General features: G+C 43.6%; 1 protein-coding gene across 1 annotated transcript in view; it reads left to right on the forward strand.

Moving 5' to 3' along the window:
- Nucleotides 1–18,233, forward strand: part of LOC102811094 (chromosome unknown open reading frame, human C16orf62) — a 134,293-nt gene that overhangs the window by 64,165 nt on the left and 51,895 nt on the right. The window contains exons 13-21 of the mRNA XM_006875954.1: nt 2,485–2,562; nt 2,994–3,116; nt 4,942–4,988; nt 5,779–5,890; nt 6,398–6,514; nt 7,795–7,848; nt 8,735–8,815; nt 15,997–16,059; nt 16,972–17,057. Coding sequence (XP_006876016.1) covers nt 2,485–2,562; nt 2,994–3,116; nt 4,942–4,988; nt 5,779–5,890; nt 6,398–6,514; nt 7,795–7,848; nt 8,735–8,815; nt 15,997–16,059; nt 16,972–17,057 — 761 coding nt within the window. The remainder of the gene's footprint in view (nt 1–2,484; nt 2,563–2,993; nt 3,117–4,941; nt 4,989–5,778; nt 5,891–6,397; nt 6,515–7,794; nt 7,849–8,734; nt 8,816–15,996; nt 16,060–16,971; nt 17,058–18,233) is intronic.

An 18,233-nucleotide genomic window follows, 5' to 3' on the forward strand; every position in this document is an offset into this window, starting at 1 on the left:
CGATCCTTTCTTGTAGGACAGTAATAAATCTTGACATCAATAACACCAAGAAGAAATAAACAAGAAAAGCATCACATAAATGAAGAAGGAAATCTTTCGGTATCAAGTGTCAAAAAACCCCCACACCCAGTTCATGCTACTTTGAGCAAAAAAAGCCAAAAGGGATTTATTGGCTCATATGTCTGAAGAATCTAGGGACAGTGCAGGCAGGGTAGATCAAGGGCCACAGAGGTGTGACCAAGGACCACCCTAGAAGTCTATCACCCAGCTCTGCTTACCTCTGGATTAGCTTCATTTTCTGGTTTGTTCTGTCCAATACCTACAGCAGCTCCACTGGGGAGAGAGCACCTCTTCGGGAGAGAGCACCTCTTCCCCAGTCAGTCATTCCAGCCCAGAGCTGATTCTGATTGGACCACATTGGGTCGCTTATCCACCCACAGACCAATCACTGTAGCCATGGGGTGGCATAGGATGATTGACCAGGCCTCAGTCATAGACCCACCTCTGGGTCATGTGCCCTGAAGGGGGGGTGAGTCCAGTCCCACCATATAGCTCATAGACTGAGAGAGGAAAGTCTTATTCCCCAAAGACAAGCCCAATATGCTGACACCAGGAAGGGTGGGAATGGATGCCAGGCAGGCAAAAACAACAGATGGAGATACTGCGCAACTGTCCTTGGTACTCGGGGTAGAAATCTTGTAGCTCCAAGATGCTCATTTGGCTTGATGAGACAAGAGAAACAAAGCACAGAGTAGCGAGTGGGTAGGGCGTGGGGGGAGCTCGAAACTGTTTATTAAAGGAAAGTGTGGTTAACACCGAAGTCTTGTCCCCTTCAGACTGCTTGTCCACCGGGCCTTTCTTTGCTGCTGCCTAGCAGATAATTACTGCCTTTTCTATGATATGATTTAGTGGAAGGAAAGACAATAGAATAAGAACACAGTGCAACTGGATTTGACAGTTGTTATTAGTTTGTTTTTTTTTTTTAAATCTGTGTTAGTCTTTGGAAGCATCTATCCTGTACCCACCAGCCAGAGAACTACCCCAGCGACCCTGGCATATTTGTTTGCTACCATCTCTAAACCGTCATTGTTAATTAGGACCTCTGGGTAGCGGAGGTGAGAGGCAGAATTCTGTACCCATCTGCAGAAACTAGGTACTTTCTCATGAAGTTGTTTAGGTGGTAGAGTGGCAGTTTGAATTGAGGTGCGATCTGAGCAGCTTGGTTTTGGAAGCGTCGTGGTGTTTTTCGTTTGTTTTTGAATGCGTCAGCTCTCCTTCAGAGCTCATACTTTTCCATCTGTCCTAGTGCTCTGGTCACCTTCTCTCTCGTCATTGTGTGCCAAGTTGATTCTAACTCTTAGTGACCTCAGGGGACAGAGTAGTGCTGCCCAACAACTTCCTAGGCTGTCATCTTTACGGATGCAGATTCATAATGGATGGTGGGTTTGAACCACCAGCCTTTCGGTGAGCAGTCAGATGCTTAACCATTGCCCACATTTTCTAGGATTAGCAAATGTCTTCAGCAAGAAATGTGACAATAAGTTTTTTAAACAATGAATGAGAACCAATGGATTAGAGCGTTTTTATGCTGCATGCTTGCCTAATATAAAATTACTTATATTATTTAAAATGTTGACATTTTCATGTCAGGCTACCAAAGAAAGAATCTACATAGCTTTTACCAGCACACCAGTGGCAGCGCAGGATTCAAAAGTTCAGCTGATTTCTAACAGTTTACCAAGACCTTTCTGCTTGGCTAAAGAGTACAACCATGTGTGTGTTTATGGTCCTTTAGAGAGGCTGGTGCTGTCCTGTCCACACTCTGGAGAGCACACCCCTCCTTAGTCTTCTATTGATTTGTTCTCTTGAACTTCTGTTCAGAAATACATTCGCTACCTTTGGGAAACTACAAAAACGATGCCTGGAAATGTTGCCCTTTTTTTTCCCCATTAAAAATAACTTCTGTGGTTTTTCTGATAAAAGCAATATGTTGAATAGAATAAAAAGAAGCAAAAAGAAAAAATGCGTGTGTCTGTGTGTGTATGTGTGTGTATATATATATATATTGGTTTGTTTGGTTATGTGCCATGAAGTCAGTTTTGACTCATAGCAACCCTGTACAGGGTTTCCAAGGCTGTAAATCTTTATAGGAGCAGAAAACCTCAACTTTCTCCCGCAGAATAGCTGGTAGTTTCAAACTGCTGACCTTGTGGTTCACAGCCCAATACGTAACCACTACGCTACCAGAGCTCCATATCTATATATATATCTTTTAAAAAATGGTTGAAAATTCCATTATTTAAATTCAACTGTCCCACGAACTTTCTGAAGCCCCCTAGGTACATACACACAGAGGTTTATATATATATGTATATGTATACACACTAACATAGATTTGTGTCTGATTGACAAGATTAGTGATATGCTGTGCCTATTGTACTGAGTGTTTCATGTCATGGTAACGTCATTTTGGTTTGGCTGCAGGTGGGAATGGAAGTGGCTGCCCATCTCAAAGAAAGCCTAAATAAGAACTTTTTTGATTTCCTCCTGACGTTTAAACAGGTACGAGAACTCTCTAAAAGCAGTTCTGACATAACTGTTATATGCTAGTCCATACTTCACTGAGCCCCGGTAGTTTTCCAGGTTGTGAATGCCCTAAAGCTTTCTAGATGTGTAAACATGCGAAGATTACACCCGAGTTTGTTGTCACCATTAAAATGTGTTGATTGTGCCCAACAGCAGAGAGGATTAGTATGTATGTATTAACAGGACATGTCTTCAGTTGATGAGTCTTTCTGATCTGGTGACTTTCTACAGCACCCATCCCATTTCTGAAACAGCTCAGCTTGGTGGCATGGAGAACTTTCCCTGTGCTTTTTCTCGTTTTAAAATAGCACCAACTGAGAAGCCAGGCCATTTGTCAAATGCGCGCCGTCTGAATTCTGTTGTCTGATGGCCCCTCCTTTTCTGAGTGTGCATTTGCTCTCTGGTAGATCCACGGGGATACGGTCCAGAACCAGCTGGTGCTCCAGGGAGTGGAGTTCCCATCCTACCTGCCCTTGTACTCACCTGCTATGGACTGGATCTTCCAGTGCGTCTCCTACCACGCTCCCGAGGTAACTACCAGGGACACCTCAGGGGAGTGCTGGGCTCCCCTTAAGCCATACCCTTTCATATTAACAGGGAGTTCCTAAGAGGTACAAACAATTAATAGGTTTAGCTGCTAACCAAAAGCTTGGCGGTTTGAGTGCACGCAGGGGCACTTTGGAAGAAACATCTGGCAATGTATTTGCAGAAAATCTGCCGCTGCTTCTCACTTCCTGTCCCATTCTGATGTTAGCACACTCTCTTCTCTGGCTTCTGGGTCTTGGAGATTCTCAGCACAGGGACCTCAGATCTAAAGGCATGTTCCACTCCTGGTACTTCATTCTTGGTGGTACAGAGGCCCCCCTCTATTCTGGAATCAGCTCTCTTTTAAACCTAATGAGATGGCAGAACTGACCCTTGTCAGGGTTCTAAACACCTGGCAGTTCAGGCTCACCAGGTGCTCCTCATAAACCCTATATAGGATCACTGTGGGTCAGAATCGACTTGATGACACCGAACAACAAGAACATACACAAGAGTGCCATGCACCTTATTTGCTTTATTAGCATTGCTGTCCATCTCCTTGATGGACCACAAGCACGTTATTTGCATAATCCCATCCAACTATTTTGTAGGAGTCACAAGAAAGGCCATTTAAAAAGTGATTCATTTCACCACAATAATCTGTAAAGAATAATTTAATATCCCATAAACAAATGAAAAGGAGCCCTGGTAGTGTAGTAATTTATGCATTGGGCTGGTAACTGCAAGGTCAGCGGTTCAAATCCACCAGTTGCTTTGTGGGAAAAAGATGAGGCTTTCTGTTCCCATAATGGTTTACAGCCATGGACACCTATGTAGGGTTGCTATGAGTTGGAACCAACTCAACAGCATGTAGCAGCAGCAAGCAAATGAAATGTAGGAACAACAAAAATTTAAAGCAAAGATTGTTGTTGTTGTTAAGTGCCGTCAAATCGGTTCTGATTCATAGCAGCCCTGTATAGGGTTTCCAAGGAGTGGTGGATGGGTTTGAACCACCAACTTAAGGCTAACAGTTCAGTGCATATCCTACAGCACCACACCAGGACTCCAGACAAAGATTAACACAATAAATACCTGCTTTATGAGTCATGAAGTTCTAATGTGCATCTGAAATGTTAATGCGCTGAGCTGCATACTTTCCAGTGGCTTATCTCTGCCAAAAGACTTGTTTCCATCACAGTCTGATTTGAATGATCGTTCATCTTTTTCTTGTGAAAGATAATCAGCCCTGCCACTTTCTCAGGGAAAAAGACAATAGTAACAGAATCACAGATCTGCCGGGGCTCCATGGCATTTTGGCGTCCTGGACATTTCTGCATATTTCTGTATGAGTGCGGAGCCTTATGTTTTTTCAGTTATGTTCTTGGCCTGGCGGGCCAGTACAAGACACCAGCTCAGTGTTTACTGCTTCTGATGCTGAGGGGACTGTGGGCACCACATGGAACTGGGAATGGTGGGGAGTGAGGGTGGGATGCCCTAGAGCCCAGGAGGTGTCCTCCTTGTCATCCTGTAGTAACCCTGCATCTACTGTGGCACCACATTCATTCTCTGGGTGAGGGAGTGGAGACCCAGAATTAGGGAAGCCGGGTGACTTGCCTGAGGTCTCTGCTCCAGTTGTTGCTGATGCTGGATTTGAGCCAAGGTCTTTCCCTGGTACCGAATGCCACGTCTCTGTTTCTCTCCCTTCCCGACCCCACTGGGAACTGAGTAAATGGGTATGTGGCCACATTTATTTTGACTTGTCTCCAAGTGATGGATGTTGCGCTTGGATTTTCCAGCCTGCTAATTTTGTTTGTTTGTTTGTTTCATGAGGCTCTGCTAACTGAGATGATGGAGAGATGTAAGAAGCTGGGAAACAAGTAAGTCAGTTAACATCCGTGAAGCGTGCATTTGGACATGGAGTCGATTGCCCTTTGGAGCCTTGGCTTGCTTTCATGGCAACAAAGGAGCAGGACAACATGGCGGCTTAGGCTGCTGGTGTCTGATTGCCTGGGTTTGGATCTTGGCTTCACCCTTTCTTAGCTGTGTGACTGACTTAACCTCTCTGGACCTCAGTCTTCTCAACTGTAAAGTGATGATCCTCGTCATTCTTCCCCACCAGATGCTCCTCATAAACCCTATATAGGATCACTATATGGGTCAGAATTGACTTGATGACACCTAACAACAAGAACATCCACACGAGTGCCATGCACCTTATTCGCTTTATTAGCATTGCTGTCCACAATGAACTGGCCCTTGCTGTCTCCAGAGTGAATGAGAGTTCCTCTCTGCTGTCCTTTCAGGGCTCGGGGTGTGGCAGTGTTGAGTGGGTTTAGTTCACCACTGTGCCCCTGGTGACTCCGATGTGAGTGCCTGCCTGCAACTTGAATCAATAGTGTTATTTAATGTATGCCTGCTTTTTCTCTCTCTGTTTAAGTGGATTTAACTGTTTGCATGTTTAATTGTTTGCATTATCATCTAGATAATTGAGCATTTATTGAATTCCAGGTATGGGCAGTCTCTAGAGGTTGCCTTTCAACTCCGGTTCTTCTTTCCACCCTTTTCATTAAAGAGCTGTTAGCCATCCATCCCAGTAATCCACAGCCTAAAATCTCAGCACCTGCCTTTCACAGGAAGCTCTGTTGATGCAGGGCCATTGTCTTGCAGTGCCTTGCTGTTGAATTCCGTGATGTCAGCGTTCCGGGCCGAATTCATTGCCACGAGGTCTATGGACTTTATTGGCATGATTAAAGAATGTGATGAGTCCGGTTTCCCTAAGGTAGGCCCTTGACTTAGTGGGAAAACAGACAGGCAGCGTTCATGTGATAGCTCTCAAGGGAGAGAGTCCAGCGGGGGCAGCTGGGACCAACAGGGAAACAAGCGGAGGCTCTGTGTCTGCAGAATGGGGTGGAAGATGAGTTAGAGATTGGGATTGTCAGACACCATGTAATTGCTGGGAGTCAGCCTCCTGTGAATCCTTAATCTACCCAGTTAGCTCACGGTGAAACATTTAGAAACACTTTTGTGTCTCACATCTTTGCAAACACATCTCCCGTGAGTATTTATGAAAAGCTTTGTTCAGTGAGCTATCATGGGCCACAGATTAAATGCTCACGGGGAGTCGACTTTATTTTCAGCTTCTGGGTCTAATGTGTGTCGCCCCATGGTAGAGTCTCAGAAGATTAATCCTGAGACAGACTCGGTTTCACACCCTTTTCTTTTCTGCCCAGCCTCAGGTTTCTATAATGTAGTCTCCAGTAACATAATGGTTTCATATTTTTCTTAGCATCTCCTTTTTCGCTCGTTGGGGTTGAACTTGGCCTTGGCTGATCCGCCTCAGAGCGATCAACTTCAGATTCTGAATGAAGCCTGGAAAGTTATCACTAAGTTGAAGAACCCGCAGGTGGGTGACCCCTTAGACATATGTCAATGACTGCTTTTTTCCAAGTCATGCAATATAATCTTTCTTTACAAACATCATCTTTTCATTAATTATACTTCTGTTTTTTTCAACGGAATTAAGTCACACCTTCCTACCCTCAACTATTGCCCTGAGGTCATCTAGAAACCTTAAAGGAAAAGCTATTTCCTGAACCCAAACCCAACCCACTGTTGTTGAGCTGGTCCTGACTCGCAGCAGCTCTAAGGACAAGATTTCCAGAGCTGTCATCCTCATGGAAGCAGACTGTCCCATCTTCCTGCCGCAGATGGAAACCTCTGGGGCAGTTCTCTTCTGTCCTATCGGGTCACTACAGTTGACTTGAAGCGAAAGGAGTTGGTTTAAGCCACAAGCTTGTGGCTTGGTCCTGGCGTTGGGCCAGCAGGGCCCTTAGTATTGCCCTGCTTTAATGTAGCCTTGCATCAAAAACCTGGCTCACCAGTTTCCTCTCGTCTATAGCTCCATACTTACCTCACTAAGCTTACCTGCTTAGCATCCCAGCCACACCTTAGAACAGTCTTGACTTATCCCTTGTGAATGAAATCACTTTTCTTCTTTTCCCTAATTTCTTCTTTCTGTCCCTGAACCTGCCAGAACAAAGCAGGTAGAGAAAGGAGAGAGAGAGTACGTACTTGTTGGTACGTTGTCCCTGGACTGCTCTCCGCCTGAGTGGGACAGGCAGCCATACTTCTCTGGCCATTGCCCTCTCTGGAGCCACCGTGTTGTCTGTGGGCCTCTCTCCTTGAATCTACCTGAGTTCCTTACCTTAAAGACTTAGGGCTTCTCTAACATAAATAGTTCCTCTTGCCATAGGAAATGGTTTCTTAAAGGTACAACTCCTGTTTTAACTTGGATCGTGTGGATTCGAGAGTTTTCAGCACAAATTGTTCAGTGACGTTGGCTGCATTTCTGACAATGTGTCAAAGGTCTCGTTCATTCCTTTCTGAAAGTTTTGTGTCCAGTGTTCTAGTCTGCCTGCCCCCTTACCTCTTGGCCTCAGAGGACTCATGGACAACCTTAGAGGGTGGCGGGAGGTCAAGATTTCTGGTGGGTCTTTTTGGTATTGTTTTTTAATATAATCATTTCTCAATGTAAAATTTATCAGTAGGCCAGAATTTCCTAGAGGTAAACCATTTTTGAAATCCCTTTCTCTAGCCAGCTCTTTCCAGTATCAAAACCCTTGCCAGGGACTTTGTGACACATGCTGTCCTCATTGTAAAGAAGTTTCTTCTTGTTCTCTGCAGGACTACATTAATTGTGCCGAAGTGTGGGTAGAGTACACGTGCAAGCATTTCACGGTATGTGGCTGTGCTATTGTTTTGGAAAGAATGATATTTTATCTTTGTTTTTACAATAAGCTTTCTCCTTTAGGCATTTCAGCATTCTGTAATGGTGATTGTTCTGAGAACCTCTGAAAATTTACCTCCCTTAGAGTCTAGTGTGATGAAGCAATGATGTGTGTACAGTAACAAAAAGTGTTCCATGCTCACATGTGATGCAAAGTTAAGTCATTGTTTTCACCATAGGACAGTTCGGATGCTTATGTGCCGAAATGGATGGCGACTGTCCAAGGCAGTCTTGTGAGCAGGATTTCTCAAACATACTTGAATTGTGTGCAGTTTTTTTTTTTCTCTTTAAGAAAAGTAGCCACTTCTTTTCATAGGTGCACAGTAGAGCCCCAGGGTTTCTAAAGAGCGGCTGGTGGGTTTGAACCTTATGGTTCTCAGTCCCTTGCTGATCTTGTCAGAAGTCTAAAAAATATGGGGCCAGTGTAACAACAAAGACTTTAGAAGCAGATAGAACAAGGCTCGCAGTTTATTACTTAGTTGTTATTGTTATGTTGTTGTTGTTTTTTAACAAACTTTGAAAAAGTGATGTATGACCTGCCTACAGAAATCATCAGCATACTGTGTACTTAATTTTCACAGTCCAGATCAAGAAAGAGGGACTAACCTCTCCTACCCACAGCCCCAGTCTTGGTCCATCTCGTGTGGGTCTGTGCTGTACCACCCCACTTGTATGGCTGGGAGCTCGCCTCTTTAACTGCTTTCAGCAGAACATCTGAAACCAGTTGCTGAAACTTGTCTGATAGATTGTGAAACGCATTTAGTCCTTTTCTCTTGAAAATCATTCCCAAATCCAGTTCAGTGTTTAATAGAGGCTGGATTTCTCTTCCCTGCATAGAAACGAGAGGTGAATGCTGTTCTAGCTGATGTCATCAAGCACATGACTCCAGACCGTGCCTTTGAAGATTCCTACCCACAGGTAACAGACGCGGGTTTCTCATTGCAGTGATGTGAGCAGTCTGTTCTGGTGAATTGACTAGGCGTGTTGCACCGGTCTGGCAGGAGAGTACGATAACCTTGGCTTTGAAGCCTGGTGGTGGTGGTTATGTGCTGTGGAGTTGGTTCTGACTCATAGTGACCCTGTACAGGGTTTCTGAGTCTGTAAACCTTTACAGGAGCAGAAAGCCTCATCTTTCTCCCACGGAACAGCTGGTAGTTTCAAACTGCTGATCTTAAGGTTCACAACCTGATTTGTAACCACTACGCTACCAGAGCTCCTAGGCTTGGAAGCCTCGCTCTGCCATAATCAAGCTGTATGCCTTTGGATTGATGTCTTAACCTTGCTGTGTCTCAGATTTCTCACCTCTTAGCATAGAGTCCTGGTGTGGTGCTTGCTGTAGGATAAGCACTGGACTAAGATCGGTCTGAACTACAAGGTCGGCAGTTCAAACTCACCAGCCACTCCTCAGAAACCCTAGATAGGGTCACTGAGTTGGAACTGACTCGGTGTCACTTAACAACAATAACAGCAGCAGCAGCATGGGGAAGTAATTCTACCCTCAGAGTTGTGGTGAGGATTGAGTGAATTGTGGTATGGGAAATTGCCTTGGCACATGGTAAATGTTGAATAATCATACAAAAAATGAACTACCAACCATTCCTCCCACAATCGTCTCTCCTCATGCTGGGTTCGATAATTCATTGCAATGGCCTCAAGGACTCACACACCATACTCAGTTATGGGATTGAATAGGAAAGTTAAGAGGTTACAATTCGGGGTCAGAAATGCTCAGGACACAGTTGTTCGGTCAGCTGCTGATATATGCCCACCGGACGCACCAATTCACTGTAAGCCTCAGCCTGAAGGCACTCGGCTCTGGCTCCGTGGATCAGCAAACCTAGCTCTCCCACTTAAATACTGGAAGGCACCCCATTCTACAGACAAACGTCCGGCTGCCCGAAGTCCCTCAGCTGTACTTGCTTTGTGGGCTGGGAAGTCCACTGCTCTGTCTTGTGCTCTGGTGCTCGGTTCTGCTGCTGCTGCTCCTGTCCACTCCTCTGGTGCCACAGTCGAGATGGGTCAGTGAGCAGGGATCTCGGGCTCCACAGGACAGACTCCATTACTGACTCCTCTTTATTGATGGTAGCGAGATGCCCCCTTCTTCTGAGAAGGCTCCCATTGAACCCATGTTAGGGTTTTAAAGATCCTTGGTGTGGCGCTGTAGGATAAGTGCAGGACAGCTAGGTCAGTTTGGACCATAAGGTCAGCAGTTCAAACTCACCCGCCACTCCTCAGAAACCCCATACTGGCTCACTATGAGTTGGAACTTACTCGATGGCACTAAACAACGGGGTTTCAAGTTTTTATGTTTACAGTGAACTCTGCTGACATCCACAGCTGATTACATCATCCTGTCAGTCAGTACCTTCTTCCACCTTCTTTTCCTCTGATCCAGCAGGGCAGGGAGTTACAGTCTATGACTAAGTAAAAGAGACATTAGATAATTCACTACACCACAGTGAGTCTTTATCATTGTTGTCAATATGTAAGGTGCCTACGTATTGTTTAAACCAACTTCTTATTTTGGAAATAACTTCAAGCTTATGGGAAAGTAAATAGTACAGATTCCATGTAGCCTTCATCCATTCACCAAAAGTTACCATTTCGCTATATTGCTTTATCTTTCTCATTTTGTATGTGTGTAGTTGTATATATGTTTTTGTTGTGTGCTGCCGAGTCAGTTCCGAATCTTTGTGATCCTGTATAAGTTTTCTGAGGGTGTAAATCTTTGCAGGACTAGAAAGTCTCATCTTTCTCCTGCAGTCAGATATGTATGTTGGGGGCTTTAAAAAGTTCGTGGAAAATTCCGTGATCTCTTTTTTGGAAACTATTTACTGTGCACTGAGTGGCGGTTTACAGAGCAGATCACTAGCTGTATATTCAGTAAATCATAGACTTTGTTTCATCTCAATGATTGCAGTCTTCTGCATGCCACAATGGTTATCCCGATTTCCCACTGTGGTTCCTATTTCCATTCTACCCTTCTCCCCAGCTCTTCTGAACTTTGCCCTTTAGTAAATGTTCCCCTTTTAATCTTGAAAGACTGACCATTCCATGATGAACATGCCTTGCTAGTGTTGTCCCTTCTATAAACCTATCTACTGCTTGGTTGGAAATTGGACCACAGAGTGAGTTCCTTTCTGGACCTGAAGGGAGGTTGAGGGCCATAGGTTTGGGTTTGTCCAGTCTCTTTCTGACCAATAAGCCAGGTCTTGGTTACTTCCATTATCTTTTCATTCAATTTTCCCACAAACTTTTTGAAGCCCCCATCGTATGTACGTATACACACGTGTGTAATTTTTTTCCAGAATCATTTGTGTATTTGTTGCATACATCATACTACTATGCCTCTAAATACATCATGAGTATTTCCCAAGACTAGAACATTCTTCTACATAACCATAGTCCACTTCTTAACTTCAGGGAGTATAACGTTGTTAAGTGCTATCAAGTTGGTTCCGACTCATAGTGACCCCATATGGGGGTTCCAAGAAGCAGCTGGTGGATGTGAACTGCCGACAACATTGGTGTATCACTATTAGCTGTTCCACTATTCATTCTCCAGTTTTCTTAGTTGCCTTAATAATGTCCTTTACAACAGTTTTTACCCCTGTTCTAGTACAGACTCCCTTGCTGGAAAGTAACTTTTGACCTAATGAAGATGTTATTTTTTATTTAATAACATGTGATATTCTGAGATGGATTTTGAACTTTGTTTAGTATAAACAAGACAATTGGTTTCATTTTCGTATAATCATTTTGTAATTCTTGCCTTGTGCTGGTTTGAGAATTTTTCACTATTTGCCAGTTGAAATGTTTCATCATGACCATTTCCTGAGCAGCCCCTGAGTCCCTGACATCCCACAGCTGAGCTGCCAATAGTACCCAGTCATGGCATGGTAAGCAACAGGCTCTCGGTAACTGTGGTTGGATGAATGAAGAAGGGTAGTGGAGCTGGGTGGTGGTTCTGCTGTGGATCCTCAAGACCTCAGGCACATATATATGTAAACTGCATGACAGTTTTTGTTGGAGAGTATTTTAGTAAGATCTTGACTTCTCGAGGCTCTCAATTAATTGAAACCTCTGAATAATGTAAAGATTTTAAAGTGATCCTTTCCTAAGAGAGAAGAATTCTAGGAAGAAAAGAGAATGCTCTCATAGCCCAAGGCAACCTATAAAAAGTGTACTCTTGGCAGTTGTCAGTTTCCTTACTAGCCCCGATCCTAAGTGGAGAAAGTAAGGCAGTCCACACCTGGGGAGAGAAGGCTGGGAAGGTCCCCGGGGAGCCTGGAATGTTCTTTGTTCTGGAAGGTTGGGAGGCATCAAAGAATGGGTGGGGGGCTGTGAAAGGACCTATGAATGGTTTCAAGGGACTCACCAAGGCTTCCATCGAGACAGTAATGAATTGTAAACCCATGGATAAAATAGGAATTCAGGAGTCCATCCTGATGATTGATTGATGGGCAGACAGAAAGAATAGGGAGAGGGTGAAGGGGGGAGTGTGGGAGAAATGGCAGAGGTGAACAATCAGCATTTGCAGCTGTCACATAAAGACTAGGTCAGGCAACACGCCTCAGTGAATGGTAAGTCTAGGGAGAAAGGCTGAGGCGGAACCATAGAGCCCATCTGACAAAGTCTCTAGTGTCTCTACTTAGAGCAAGTGTTAATCACAGGAAGAAAAATGGTGACTGGGCTGTTGAGAAATTGGACAATCCCTTGAGCAACTGATAAAAATTCCTATCACCAGAGCAGACCAGATGGACATCGTGTGCCACTAGACCCCTGGCAAGCAAAGGGCACCACCCAGACAGTGTTCCAGCCAGGAACACATACCCAGAATCGAACCGCAAGATGCTTTGGACAAACTCACATTGAGAAGCATTCTGTAAAGTTATTGGCGTGTATTCTCCAAAAGGTGTACAGAGGGTGTATTCTTTCAGCATAGTTCTTCCATCTGTGTGCTCATTACAGCAGCTGGGCTGGATGAAGAAGAACATGGATGGCATCAGATGGGAGGGAGACTCATTAGTAGCCTGAGACAGCAGGTGGTACAACCTTGTTTACCAGACATGAAGACGACTTGAAGCATTTACTGATGAAAGTCAAAGATCACAGCCTTTGATTCATTCTGAATGTAAATAAAATGAAAAATCTCACAACTGGGCCAATAAATCACATTTTGATAAATAGAGAAAAAACTTGACATTGTCAAGGATTTCATTCTTCTTGGATCAACAGTCAACACCAGGGTGGCAGTCATCAAGAAACCAAATACTGTACCAGGCAGTCTGCCGCAGTACATCTCTTTGCACTTTGACAACTGGTGCGCACCTGATCCAAGCCAGGGTCTTTTTAGTCACCTAAGGTGCATGCAAAAGCTGGACAATGAAAGAAGAAGACAGAAAAAGAATTGATGCATTTGAAGTACCGTGTTGGTGAAGAATATATTGTGGATAGACACTTCAGTCTTAGAAGAAATATCACTGGAATGTTCCTTAGAAGAAAGCATGGGGAGACTTTGTCTTGCTCTCTTTAAACACATTATCAGGGAAGAGCAGTCACTAGAAGAGGACATTGTGTTTGAGAAAATTGAGGGTCAGTGGGAATGAGAGAACCCTTCTGTATGATGGGTTGGCGCCATAGCCTCAACACTGGGCTCTCAAATAAACAGTGGTGAGGAAGAGGGCTCAAAACCATGCAACGTTTTGTTCTCTTCTGCCAGAGGTTGGCATGAGTCAGAGCCAGCTTGATGGCAAATGAGAACATTTAAAAAAAATAAATACCATGATCAGGAAAGACAAAGAAAGGATGTGGAGGTTCCAAACTGATCCATGCTAAAGACATAGAAACCAAATGCTGAGCGCGTCCTCCTGCTGGGCTGAGGAAGGACACACTAACGCTGCGAAGCATTTATCAAGACAACTGACAAATTAGGATGGGATGATAGATTAGATAAAAGTATTTTATCGGCGTTAACTTGCCTGAACTGGAGAACCAACACAGTGGCAGTGCCAAAGACGACTTTATTCTTTGGAACTACACACTGACATTGTAGGGAGGTGATGTCAGGACGCAGGGAAACAGATACGTGTTCTATGAATAGAAAGACGAAGTGTATTTGGAAAAATGTAAAAAAATTGGTGACTTGGGTGGGGACGTAAAGAGGAGTTCTCTGTACTATCCAACTTGTGTGCAAACTTGAAACTCACCAAATCCAAAGTTAAAAATGTGTGCATGGATTTTTTGTTTACAAATTGTCACTGCTAAAGGATGGAGTGATGAGATGAAGCTAGTGCAGCAGGTTCTTAACAATTGTGTTGTCTAAGTGGCGATCACATGGCTGTTTATTGGGTAGTTCTTTCAGGTTTCTTTATGCTTGATTATCTTCATAATGAAACATTGGAGGGAAAACCTATCTTTTAAAATTAGGCAGTGAACTCTATATGTAGCTGTCCTTACCTTACGTCTTAAAAAACTTTTCCCATCTAAATGGATCAACGTCTTTGGATAGGATTTCAGAAACAATCTTAACCAGGTGATGTGGCGCATGATGCTCTGTCGTGGGGTGGTGTTTGGAAACTTCGAAATTCATTTCTTAGTCTTATGTGTGGCTGACTTAGTAAGCGACTTAATTAGGAAACGGAGCTCATATCTGATACTATTCTGTTATTAAGAACATGAGCAATTTTCTTTGGAAATGGTTTAAATAACAATGACTTTAAGCATAAACAAAGTACTTGTCAGTAAGTTCTTTCTTCTAGGCAGAACACAGGGGACAGGGGTTTCTATTTTATTTAGGAAATTCCCTCCTTGGTTCTCCTCGGTCAGAGTTCTGTTATCCTTTCTGGCAGGACTGCGTGTGTCTCAGGGTGAAGGATGGGGGATATCAGTATCTGAACATCTGGGCAGATTTCACAGAACGCCACTGCCCCAGCCAGTGCCGTTGTGGCCTTTGACCTGCTGGCACACGTGTTAGAGAATTCAAGTAGCAAAAGCCATGTTGAGCTAGAATAGGAACTGACAGACAATGACTGGTAGCCATATCTAGTCCCCAACCTTTATTTTTAAATAAAATTTTATTAGAACACAACATGCTCGTCCTTTATACATCTGTGTATGGCTGACTTTGCACTGAAGAACACAGCTGAGTGGCTGTGATAGACTTTACAGAAAACGTTCACTGACTCCTAGCGTGGTAATCCCAATGCTGCTGCTGCTGTTGTTGCGAAGTACCATCGAATCAGTTCCCTGACTCATAGTGACCCTGTGTAGGGTTTCTGAGGAGCAGTTAGTAGATTTGAACTGCCAACCATGTGGTTTCCAGTCCAGTGTTAATCCAGAACACCACAGTTGTGCTTCTTAAGTGCTGTTGAGTCATTCCCGACTCATAGGTAGGATTTCTGAGGAGCAGCTGGAGGGTTTGAATTACCAGCCTTGCAGTTAAAACCTACTTTGCAGTCCAGTGCATTAACCCACAGGGCCACATCACTGCCGTTAATGGAGAGATTTCTGAGGGCTCTACCCTGCCCTACCCACTTCATGCATACCTTCTACTGTATTTTTATGCAAAGAATGCATGTGTTATATGCTATTTTGCCCACCATACAAATTCCCCCTGCACTATTTTCAAATTTTTATTTTTTCAATTAGAAATGTTTCCATGAGCAGAACCTAAGGGCAATGTTCGAGAAGACTCTGGGACAGTCTAGACCTTTGGCTAAAATCTCAAAGATTAAAACGAAGCACCCAGTTCTACCAAAGCAGTATAATCACACAGGATTTGTCAACGTGCAGATGCTGACCAAACTCTGCCACCTGTTATGGGTGTGTGTTATGTTGTTTGCCAAAAGCTATAGCAATCCTCTCAAAGACATAATGAACTAGGTACCTCTCTGACCGCCAGTTTATAGATGAGGAAACTGAGGCTGAGGATAAAAAGCTGTTTCCTCAAATCTTCAGACAGACAAACCTAATCCTCGTTCCCTGCCCCTTGAGCAATCCTGGATTACCTTGCATCTGCAAATTACAAAAGAAGATTGTGTTGTAAAAACATAGCCAAGTTCAATGAAATGAGATGTCTTGTTCCTTTTGTTCTCCAGCTGCAGTCAATAATGAAGAAAGTGATCGCCCACTTCCATGATTTCTCAGTTCTTTTCTCAGTGGTAAGTAGCATTTCTGACTTGTCTGGAAATTTGCCTCTAGGCAGAGCTTCCAGTGATCATTTGTCTCAGGTAAGTTTCCAGGACGCTTCTCTGACAAAGAAAACACTTTCCAGTTACTTTATAGGTCAGTTCGATCTAAACAATTAAAAATATTTATGTCTCAACAAGGTAAGCAACCATTTGAGAAAAAGAAAAAGTAGTATACATGTCAGTTGCAAGAAAAATATTTTCGTTTGATCTGTGGAATTGATACCGTGGCAGTGGGTTTGGTTTGGTTTGGGAATGTCTAAGGAGCCCTGGTGGCTCAGTGTTTAAGGCGCTTGACTACATGCAGAAAGGTCAGCGAATTAAACCCACCAGCTCCTCTGTGGGAGGAAAGACTGGTAATCGGCTTCTGTAAAGGTGACTGTCGTGGAATCCTCGTGAGGTGGTCCTACTGTGTCCCACAGGGCTTTGCTTTTAAATTGGATGTCTGCCAGCTTCTCAAGCCTTGGCATCAAACTAGATACCCGCATCCTCGTTGCCAAAAAGCCCTGGTACCTAGTGACCTTGCGGTTCAGTGCATTACCCCACAGTGCCACACCAGGACTATGCTTCCCTCAACATTTTAGAATTAGCCTGTGACAGCCCATCTAGAATGTTCTATATGCAGTGACATCTCTGCTCTTCCCTTAACATCCTTCCTTTTCTCTGCTCAGCATTCCTTTCATGCATAGTCAGAGGCCTATGTGCTCTTATAGTAAGAATAGTTAAAAGAAACAAAACTCATATTGCTTTTGGATGAGCCATGCCTGACCACCTCAGGAAGATGAGCACCTCACCTCCCTTACAGACCGCCAACCCAAAATTCTTCCACGAATCCCTTCCAGTCGTGTGCCTGAATTGCACTTAAGAGTGTTTTTCTACTCTTAGGAAAAATTTCTGCCATTTCTGGACATGTTCCAAAAAGAGAGCGTACGGGTGGAAGTTTGCAAGTGCATCATGGAAGCCTTCATCAGGTAAGTATGACCCGGGGTCTTGACCGGATGCTGCCTATGTGAGTTCTGCAGACAAGTCATGTCCCGAGGCATGCTGGGGTGGCAGGAGGGAGGGAGACACTAATGGAACACTTGGATATGAATCTGAGAAACATAGTTCATGTACTGAATGTGAAGTGAATGACAGTGATTGTTACATGTATACTTACCACACACAAAAAGATATAGTAGAAAAAGATGGAATCCATTTTTAATAGTTTTTAATTAACTCAGTATATTCAAAATGTTAGAATTCTAAGGTACAATCAGTACAGTCAGTACAGAATGCTAATGAGAAAAAATAGAACTGACTTTTTTTTTATTGTGAACTGAGTGATAGTTTTCATGGGAGAACATCGGCTTCACACCATCGTTTCATTGCATCATCATTTAACAGTATTCGCTTCCATTCCCTCTGATTTTTGTTTTTTCTTTTTTGATGGGGGGGGTGATGTACACAGAAACACTCAGGAACATATAATGACTTAAACAACAAAAAGGGCACATTCTGCAAGCCTGCCTCCTGACCACCAGCACCCAGTCCCTCTCTTTCCATGAGTCCAAAGTAGAATTTACTTTTGTAGGTCTTGTGATATGTACATATTTCATATCCTGATGCAGAGCTCTGGGTTAATGTGCTGGACTGCAAAGTCGCTTTGCTCCGCAAGATTGTCGGTACAAACTCACCAGCTGCTCCTCGGAAACCCTGTACAGGGTCTCTATGGGTCAGAACAGACTCAATGGCACTTAACAACAACAACAAAGGAATATAGAAAGGAAGACCACATGAAAAGGAACAGTCAGGATAGAAGTGTAAAATAAGTATTTTCGAAGACAAAGTTAGAATTAGCCTGAGCCTGCCCAGAACCTTCCTTTTCCTCTGGAATGCTGTTGGAAGGACTGATCTTTTGATGAACGACTTAGAACGTGGCATTTTATAAAGTTCAAAACAAGGCCACGTTTATCAAGGTACCAGAACTAGAGAGGTTTCCATTTTCTGTGTTTATGTAAATAACTGATTCACTTGAGACCAGTTTTCCTGTTATTTTATCGACTGAATCTGTGTTTCCCCAAACTGCTGCTTTGCTGCTGCTGGTATATGGAGAGGCTTTTTAAAATAAGTTATTTATTAAAAAAAAATATATTAGAAAATACATA

Source organism: Chrysochloris asiatica, unplaced genomic scaffold (assembly GCF_000296735.1).
Source record: "Chrysochloris asiatica unplaced genomic scaffold, ChrAsi1.0 scaffold00348, whole genome shotgun sequence".
NCBI lineage: Eukaryota > Metazoa > Chordata > Mammalia > Afrosoricida > Chrysochloridae > Chrysochloris > Chrysochloris asiatica.